Source organism: Volvox carteri (genome assembly GCF_000143455.1).
Source record: "Volvox carteri f. nagariensis unplaced genomic scaffold VOLCAscaffold_20, whole genome shotgun sequence".
In the NCBI taxonomy this organism is placed as follows: domain Eukaryota; kingdom Viridiplantae; phylum Chlorophyta; class Chlorophyceae; order Chlamydomonadales; family Volvocaceae; genus Volvox; species Volvox carteri.
In genome coordinates this window covers 1,110,641-1,120,294 of record NW_003307563.1, presented here as the reverse complement: position 1 = coordinate 1,120,294, position 9,654 = coordinate 1,110,641, and the positions used below count along the sequence as shown (strand labels likewise).

The following is a 9,654-nucleotide window of genomic DNA, read 5'->3' as shown; positions in this document are numbered from 1 at the left end:
CGGTAGGGGTAGAGGGGTAGGGTAGAGGTAGGGGTAGAGGTAGGGGTAGAGGGGTAGGGGTAGGGGGTAGAGGGCGGAGGCAAAAGTCCAAAGGAGAGCGGCATAAAGGTCAAAGGATCTCTTGACGCTAATCGTTTGGATGTAATGATGATTGGAGCATAATGAACCGTTTCATCCGTAGTTGTGCATGATCTCCACTCGGCATGCTTTTGGCGTTTCGAAGTTTTGCTTGTGGAGTGCGCTGCCTTCCACTTCCACTTCCGAGGAGGCTGCGACGAACCCGGGATAGGAAAGGAAAAGAAAGAAAAGAAAAAGCGCCACTCGGCCTTTTTCAACGTCCTGGCGGACCTCTGCTGGTAAAGTGGAGCGACAGACTCTCCACTTCCTAGCCCCCCTATCCACAAACTCCACCACCACCATCACCCCAACCACCAGTATTACCACCATTTCCGACCGCAACCTTCACCTCCGTCACTCATCTCCCACCACCACCTCTCCCACCATCCATTACCCACCACCTTCTTACCTTCTTCTCTAACTTGGCGATTTCCAGCGCGGGGTCCAGGATACCCTTGAGCAGCATGTGCACGGTGGTGGCCTCGTCCACTATGGCCACAGAGCAGCCCAGCGGGGCGGCCTCACCGGGGGCCATCAGAGTGACGTCCGACGAGGTGGACAGAGTCGCAACCTCCAGACTGAGGCCGCGGAGCATGGCGGCCTTGTCTGAGGGGCGGAGGGGTGTGTGTGTGTGTGTTTTGGGAGGGGAGGGGAGAAGGAGAAGGGGGGTCGGAGAGGCGGTGTATGTGTGGGTGAGGGTGAGGGCAGAGAGAGGGCAAAGAGGGTGAGAGGTGCACATATCCCTCCCAGCCCAGCACAGTACTAGAGAGAGAAGAGGAGACGCACAGCAAAGCGATCAGCCCTCTGCGTATCTCTATTAGTAGGGGTAGTCAACTAGGGCGAGACGGGAGGGACAGGAGGGAGCCGGAGGGGCACAGAGACTGCCGCAGAGAGGGAGAGAGAAGCGCAAGCATTGCATTACGAACTAACCAAATAAATAACTAGAACAAAAACTGGAAAAACGGAATGCGGAAAACTGGAAAAACGGAAAACATAGCGCGACTAAGTGCAAGCGAGGGAGCGAATGAAGGGGAGGGGCAAGGAGGAGGAAGACGAGGTATTATCGCTCGCACCGAACTTGTTCCCAACCCGCTCCGTCGTCACCGCCACCATCGCCGCCACCACTGCCAAGAACAACATCACCTCCATCCGTTGGTTCACACCGCACTCACTCACACACACACACACACACGCACACACATACAAACGCACGGAGGCGGGGAGGACCCGCATGTATATCCCTCCCCCTCCCCCTCCCCCTCCTCTCACCGACATCGGTGAGGGCCACGTAGAGGTGCGGCTTTTGCTTGACGAGGCCGTAGTCGCTGCGCAGCTTACGAACCGCCACCACCACCGACATCGCGAACTCCACGGCTCGCTCCGCGGCGGGGTCGTCCCAGCCAGCCACCGGGACAGGGTACGGCGTCAGCATGATGCTGGGGACATCCGCCTGAATCGGTGGGAGGTGGGAAGGATGGGGGGGGAGAGAGGGGGGGGGGAGAGAGGGGGGGTGGACAGAAGTAAGGTAAAGGTGGGGAAGGCCGGGAAGGGCGGGAGATAGCAGCAGCAGGGTCAGTGGGCAACAAGGGGCGGGTGGAGGGCTGCTGGGGCTTGCAGACCTGGCGCAACGTTTGCGCCCTCACTCCCAATTTTTACACAAAATACCCTCTACAGAAGACAGCAGAGCTCCTTATCATCATTATCGCACGGCTTGTCAAGCTTTTGTTCGTGGATTTTTTTGTTGATCTACAATCCAGTTCGGACGTGGAGGGGATGTCTCCATCACCACATGCAAAAACATACATACATACATACACACGTCAGTCCTTGGTCCTCGTCCCCACCCCTCCCCTCCCCTCCCCTCCCTCAAATCCCACCAGGGCCGGGTTTCTGGGCAGCCGCTGCCAGAGCTCCTCCGTCACGAACGGCATGAAGGGGTGCAGCAGCCGCAGCCCGCAGTCCAAACAAGTCCACAGGGTCTCCCTGGTCAGACGCTTGGCATCCGCTAGGTGGGGCTGGCTGTCGTCAAACGCCATGACGGGCTTCATCACCTCGATGAACACGTCGCACACCTCGTTCTGCCAGAAAGCATACACGCGCTGAGTCGCAGAGGAGAAGTCGTAGGCCTCCATCGCCTGAGGAAAAGGACAAAAAAGGACGGAATAGTAGGAGTACGTGTGGTGGGTAAGAGAAAGAAAGAGAGAGTGAGTGTGTGAGAGAAAGAAAGAAAGAAAGAAAGAGTGAGTGAGTGTGTGACTGTGTGACTGTGTTTACGTTTTGAAGGTGGCTGCGTGCAAAATATAACTTGGTTGAGCAGCGAAACACCAGCAGCACAACTCTTAGCATCCAGGCCTAACGTGTGCAAAAGGCAGATCCCAGTCCTAGTCCTCATCATCGTGCCATCCTCCTTTCCCCCTAACAAATATAATTGTGTCTAATAATCATTATATATAATAATCTAATAAAAAATTATAACTATACATTACAAGCATGAGGAGACCCTCAATCCCCACGCCATACAAAAAAGCAGCCAGCCTCGCGGCGTCATTACGCGTACTGGCGCAGCACCGCGCAGCACAGACCCCTCCTCCCTCCTCCCTCCCTACCCTTCCCAGCCCACATATGCCCACCAACCCATCCCAAACCAACCCCCACCTGCACGATGACGCGAATGGCGTTGTTCAGACGGGACAATATCCAGCGACACGCCTCCGGACAGGACGCCGCCACCAGCTCCTGGGCCGGCGGTGCAAAGTCGGGTGGCAGGTTCATCATTGCGAACTTGATAGCGTTCCACAGCTTATTGCACCAGTACCGGTAAGCGACCACGCGCTTGATGTCCAGGTTGATGTCGCGCGCCTGCGGGATCAGGGGAGAGCAAGGGGTGGACGGGCAGTGACGACGAGGAACAAGGGACGAGAGAAACGAGCAACAGGGGAGGAGAAGAACGAGGGGACCATACCGCGGGTGATGATCAGTGGGCGGTGGCGTGAGCCTGCATGAGCCTGCATGAGCCTGCATGAGCCTGCATGAGCCTGCATGAGCCTGCATGGCCCTGCATGAGCCTGCATGAGCCTGCATGAGCCTGCATGAGCCTGCATGAGCCTGCATGAGCCTGCATGAGCCTGCATGAGCCTGCATGAGCCTGCATGAGCCTGCATGAGCCTGCATGAGCCTGCATGGCCCTGCATGAGCCTGCATGAGCCTGCATGAGCCTGCATGAGCCTGCATGAGCCTGCATGAGCCTGCATGAGCCTGCATGAGCCTGCATGAGCCTGCATGAGCCTGCATGAGCCTGCATGAGCCTGCATGAGCCTGCATGAGCCTGCATGAGCCTGCATGGCCCTGCATGAGCCTGCATGAGCCTGCATGAGCCTGCATGAGCCTGCATGGCCCTGCATGAGCCTGCATGGCCCTGCACGGGGTGGCCCGTCACGACGACTGACGCGGAGGCAGAGGCGGCAGTCACGGGCATGGAAGGGAACAACAACACAGGGGGGGGATCTACTGGGGGACAACAACACAAGTGGGTTCGCCGAGGGGAGAGGGGGGGGAAGGGGGTTCATTAGCGGTTCATTAAAACGGTATTTGAAATGACACACGTGCCATACACACGCGCCGTGTACCCACCTGCGCCGTGTACGCTACCAGCGCAAACCGCAGCGCGTCCGTGCCGCACTCCTCTATGCCGTCCGGGAAGTCCGCCTTCTGGCCCGCCTTGGCGCGCTCCACCTCCTTGGGATCCAGATTGCCGCCCGCCAGCGTGTCGTACAGGCCCTCCAGGGAGATACCCTCGATGACGTGGAGGGGGTCGATGACGTTGCCCAGGGACTTGGACATCTTGCGTCCATGGGCGTCACGGACCATGGCGTGCAGGTAGACCTGCTTGAAGGGCACCTGGCCTGCAGGGGGGCAGGGGGAGGGGGGGAAGGGGGGAAAGACGAACCACGAACCACGTGAATGAGTGAAGCTGCTGCCCCAGGGCAAGAGTGTACACCAGACATAGAACTGACCAAAAGGAGAGGGAGGGGGAGGGGGGAGGGAAATCACGAGCGCACGAAATCCACGCGCCCAAAGAAACAGACCTTCCACTTCGTACAACAAGGGCTCTTCGTAAATGCACAAACTCGAAGGAGGAAAGGGGGACTTGAGGAATTGGGGACAACAGTTGGTGGTGTGTGGTGGTGTGTGGGGAGAGAGGTGCGCGTCTGGACGTGTGGAGAGTTGCTAGGGGTCTGTACAGGTGGGAGGATGGGGGTAGACACTGGGGAGAAGTACACGCATACACACGCATACATACATACATACATACCGATACGAAGGCGTAACTCATCATCATCATCATCATCATCTCTCTGCTGCTCTCAATCGCCATCTCGAGTTACCAATATCATCTCTCTTTCCCTAAAAAGCCAAACCGTAGACTCAACAATTTCCATCACTTCCCCCTCACAACCCCCACCATTTCGCCCCCCCCCTCCCCTTCCTTCCCCTTCCCTCCCCCCCCCCACCTGTGAGCTGAATGCCCATCATCACCATCCTCGCCACCCAGAAGAACAGGATGTCGTGTCCCGTCTCCAACAGGCTCGTGGGGTAGAACGTCTGCAGGTCGGCCGTCTGCTCGGGCCAGCCCATCACGGAGAAGGGAAACAGCCCCGAGGAGAACCTGTTGGGGCGGGAGGGGGAGGGGGAGGGGAAAGACGAACCACAAACGAGTGACGCTGCTGCCAGGGAGGGGAGGGTGGAGGGAGGGGAGGAGAGAGAGGGGGCTCTGGAGTGGATGACGGTGGAGATAGAAGGTGACAGACGGTTGCGGTAGGGGAAAGAGAGGGGAGGGGAGAAAGGGTAATACGGCGGATCATAAACCGCGGGAAAAACGCAAGGCAGGGACAAATGCTATGTTGTCATGAGAGAATATGATGTGTGGGACGGACAGGGGGGTCATATCTTCACCCTGCAGCCGCTACCCGGCATCCAACGGGATCTACCGGATGGATCGACGGCAGAGGTTCAACTCCATTCTTGGTCAGCTCGCAGGTCAACTTTATCCCAAGTCACCACCACCGTCCCATCGATTAGGGGCACTTTTACCTTCCACCATCGGAAGGATTTTTCGATCCTGACAGATCTCGATCCCGGGATCTCCCGGGGGCATTAGTATGTGCCTTGCAATTCGTGCCTGACCTGTGTGAGTACGAATGTATGTTTCTGTTCCACATCGGTGCGGGCCTGACCGTTCCCCAACGGGAACGACCACCGAAGCACTCCGCCCTTGGAGGGGCGTTGTATCGGTCAGAATTTTAACTGTTCTCCCTTATGAACACAAGGCGCCTTATATATATGTGCTCATATCACAAATCATATCGCAAATTCTATGCTTCCTTCTCCACACCCCCTCCACGCCCCAGACACCCCCGCCTTGACCCCCCAAAACACACACACACACACACACAACCCACCCACCCACCCACCCACCAAGTGTCCAGCACATCCTCGTCCTGCACCAGCCGGAACTCCCGACCTGGGTACTTGGCGGCAGCAGCAGCTCGCGCCTCATCGGGTGTACGACCCACCACCCAGCGCGTCATGTCTTCGGAGGGCATACCGGGACGGCCCGAGGACTTGTCGTCCTCACCTGGGGGGAGGGGGGAGGCGTTGGGAGGTCGGGGGGAGGGGTGTTTTGGAGGGAGGCCCAGGGAGGGGAGGGAGGGGAGGAAGACAAGGAAGGCGGGAAAGAAGTAATGCAAAGTTTGTTTCATTTTGGTCTTTTTTGCGAGACACATTTTACGGAATTCCAAAGCCGTTTCAAGAAGCGAGCCGAAGGAAGTTAGTCAGGACGGTGAGATTCTTCACTCTTGGCATCCCGCAGCCCCCTATCTTTACCATCCACAGCGCCCCCATGTAAGATCCCCAGCTCGAAACCTAGGGCGGGCATTTTTCTCCGAAAAGGGTTCCTAATCCGCGACCTAAAAACCATTCGAGACAAAATGTCGTATAAAGAGGACGGCAGGTAGTTACATGTACTGCTGATCCGCTACTCACCCTCGAATACGACGTAGTAGGCGGGGATTCGGTGGCCCCACCACAGCTGCCGACTGATGCACCAGTCGCGAATGTTCTCCAACCACCGAAACCAAACCGCCTCAAACTCCTGCGGGAGCGTGGGGAATTGTTGGGCGGGGGGGGGAAACGAACCACGAACGAGTGAAGCTGCTGCCAGGGCAAGAGAGGGATTGGTTGAGGGGGGGGGGAAAGAGGGAGACGAGCGCAACGAGAGAACTAAGGGAGTGGCCCACCCGCATCAGGCTTACATCAGGTTATCAAACTAATTTTTTTTAATTTACATTAATCTAAACGGAAGGTCCTTTTTATTAATTATCCATTCAAGACCCTAAGTCTGATCCATTCAAAACCCTAAGTCTGATCCATTCAAAACCCAATGTAAGCCTGCAGGGCTATCCACGTCCAAATCGGGTGAAACACGCACGTGTACGTCTCCAGCATTGAAAGATCTACACGTTGATGAAACAACGGACGACAGGGCGACAGACATACAGACGGACACGGCTAAGTATACAGGTACGGACAGACAGAGTGACAGACAGAGCAGAGGAGGACGCAGAGCCACAGATTACCGCTAACAAGGCGATCTCGCGACGCCGCGCACAGAGATGCACCACCAACAAATTTTGTGTAGGATGGCCCCCCCAAACAAACAAACAAACAGAAAACAAAAGAAACTACCCCTCAACCGCTCCAAACAAACCCTCTTCCCTTCTCCTCCCTTTCCCTCCCTCTACGCCTCAACTCTCTCCCTGATCTCTCCCCCCTTACCATCACCTCCTACCCTCTCCCCCCTTACCATCACCTCCTATCCTCTCCCCCCTTACCATCACCTCCTACCCTCTCCCTCCTCCTCTCCCCCCTCCTCTCCCCCCTCCTCTCCCCCCGCCATCACCTTGGGTATGATTTGCAGCGTCCCGTCCCTGACCGCCTGACACGAGGCAGCCGCCATATCCTTGCAGCTCACCCACCACTGGGGCTTCAGCACGGGCTCGATGACGTCCTGGGTGGGGAGCGAGGAGTGCGACGACGCAGTGGGTTGACGCAGTGGGGACACCTAGTTCACCGGAGGATGTGTGCGCTTGCCTTTGCGTTTGCGTTTGAGCGCGAGTGTGTGAGCATGGGTGTGTGTGTGTGGGGGGGTGCGCACTCAAGGTTTTGGGTTTTGAAAGTTTCCAGATTTACAGGACATTACATATATACGTACGTACGTGCATACATACGTGCATGCAGAATACATGCATACACGCATACGCGCGCCCGTACCTTGGACCTGCTGCACAGCCCCAGCCTCATGGGGTTGTCCGTCACACCCCGGAACAGCCCCTTCTCCCTCAGCAGGTCGACCACCGTGATGCGGGCCTGGGGGGAGCGCGTGGGTGGGTGGGGGGTGGGTGGGGAGTGGGTGGGGGGTGGCTGTTGGGAGCGGGAGGTTGAAGAGGAGAAGGAGGGAAGAAGGGCGCGAAGGCGAGGAATGCGGAGGCAATAAAATGCGAAAAACCCTAAGTTAACAGCCTTTCCGCGTTGTCGCTCAGTACAGTACGCGTTACCTTGAACCTGGGTTGCCCCTCGAAGGGGCCTCCGTTGGCGTTGATGAGGCCGTCGTCGTCGAATATGTTGATGAACTCCAGGGAGTGTCGCTTGCCGGTGGTGAAGTCGTTGGGGTCGTGGGCCGGGGTCACCTGAGCCGGTGGGGGAGGGGGCCGGCGCGGAGAGCGATGGTGGTGGTGGGAGTGCGGAACTGAAGTATGATGGTGACTATGACGATGGTGATGGTGATGATGATGCAAGAGGCAGAGAATCGCAACTGCCTGCCAACTGACGTCCATTGAACAGGCTGCGGACGGAGGGGGGGGCCCAGGAGGGGGGAAAGCGGAAAAAAAACCGCCGACTCGCATACACAAACACATACAACACACATTACATCTGCATCCACCCATGCATGCATGCATGCATACATACATATACACATACATACCTTGACGGCACCCGTTCCGAAGCTCATGTCCACCAACTCTGCATCGCAGATAATGGGAATGCGGCGGCCACTGATGGGGTGAACCACGAACTTGCCGTGCATGGATGTGTACCTGAGAGAGGTCACCGGGGGAGGGGGGGTTGAGTGTGTGGGGTGGGGGGGTGAGTGGGAGGCGGAAGAGATGCATGGTGGTCCTGTGTGCATGTATGTGTGCGTGTATGTGTGCGTGTATTTGAGGGCTCAAACTGCTGCGGAGAAAGATGTGAATATGTGGTACACATACATACGCACATACATCTTGCCGACTTATGCTGTGTGCTCCCGACCCGTGTGCTGTGTTTCGGTTTCTGCATCCCCCCCGGCTCCCGCTTTCGCTTTCGCTGTGCCCACAATGTAATCAAGTCATTTAAGTCATACATCGGCATTTCTCTTATCGCGACTCGGGTCGATTCACGTATGTATACATGCATGCATACATACATACCCGCGCTGTGTTTCGGTCCTGGGCCCCGGCGTTTACGCCCACAATGTTATAAACGTCATACACACACACGCACACCTGGAGTCCTCCGGGTGCACCGCCACTGCCGTATCTCCCAGCATGGTTTCGGGGCGGGTTGTGGCCACCACGATCTCCCCACTGCCGTCCTCCAGCGGGTAGGCGAAGGAGGTGAGCACTCCGAACTCAACGGGATCGGAGTACCCGGGAACGTTCATCAACGTGCGCTGTACCGCAGACAGACAGACAGACAGACAAGGGAAAACAGCGCGGGGGAGGAGGAGGTGAAGGAGGGAAAGAGGAAAGTGGAGTGCAAAGTAGGGGGAATTAGACGACATGATTCAAAATTCAAAATTCAAAAGAAAACCGCTGCCGATGTCTCCAATGCCGACCCTCCCCCCCTACCGGAGGGCCCCCCTGAGGAGCTGCGAACGCCACAGGGCCAACCTGTGCGACGTGCGGGAGGAAGAGGCGATGATGCTGTGCCTGTACCAACTCACCACCAACAACAACAACAGCACCAGCGCCAACCCCCCACCCACCCAGCCCCAGGCCCCCACCCACCTTGGGAATATCTATGTAGTCCACCTCGATGTCCGACACAGCGGTCTTGAGCTTGCAACACCAGTTCACAAGTCGGTTGTCCCGGTAGATGCAGCCGCCCTCGAACATGCGGACAAAGGCCTCCAACACGGCGCGCTGGGGGATGAGGGTGGTGAGGGTGATCAGGGTGGTGAGGGTGGTGAGGGTGGTGAGGGTGATCAGGGTGGTGAGGGTGGTGAGGGTGGTGAGGGTGATCAGGGTGGTGAGTGTGGTGAGGGTGGTGAGGGTGATCAGGGTGGTGAGGGTGGTGAGGGTGGTGAGTGTGGTGAGGGTGGTGAGGGTGGTGAGTGTGGTGAGGGTGGTGAGGGTGGTGAGTGTGGTGAGGGTGGTGAGTGTGGTGAGTGTGGTGAGGGTGATCAGGGTGGTGAGTGTGGTGAGTGTGGTGAGTGTGGTG

General features: G+C 57.3%; 1 protein-coding gene across 1 annotated transcript in view; it reads right to left on the bottom strand.

Moving 5' to 3' along the window:
* VOLCADRAFT_60821 (uncharacterized protein) overlaps nucleotides 1-9,654 on the bottom strand; it is a gene marked incomplete at both ends in the record, with an annotated part of 13,254 nt that overhangs the window by 814 nt on the left and 2,786 nt on the right. Inside the window, 14 exons of the mRNA XM_002950716.1 lie at nucleotides 527-723; nucleotides 1,387-1,567; nucleotides 1,995-2,252; nucleotides 2,773-2,976; nucleotides 3,748-4,019; nucleotides 4,629-4,783; nucleotides 5,593-5,752; nucleotides 6,160-6,268; nucleotides 7,076-7,183; nucleotides 7,447-7,542; nucleotides 7,731-7,862; nucleotides 8,159-8,270; nucleotides 8,718-8,884; nucleotides 9,222-9,356. Of these exons, the coding sequence (XP_002950762.1) occupies nucleotides 527-723; nucleotides 1,387-1,567; nucleotides 1,995-2,252; nucleotides 2,773-2,976; nucleotides 3,748-4,019; nucleotides 4,629-4,783; nucleotides 5,593-5,752; nucleotides 6,160-6,268; nucleotides 7,076-7,183; nucleotides 7,447-7,542; nucleotides 7,731-7,862; nucleotides 8,159-8,270; nucleotides 8,718-8,884; nucleotides 9,222-9,356 (2,286 nt within the window). The remainder of the gene's footprint in view (nucleotides 1-526; nucleotides 724-1,386; nucleotides 1,568-1,994; nucleotides 2,253-2,772; nucleotides 2,977-3,747; nucleotides 4,020-4,628; nucleotides 4,784-5,592; nucleotides 5,753-6,159; nucleotides 6,269-7,075; nucleotides 7,184-7,446; nucleotides 7,543-7,730; nucleotides 7,863-8,158; nucleotides 8,271-8,717; nucleotides 8,885-9,221; nucleotides 9,357-9,654) is intronic.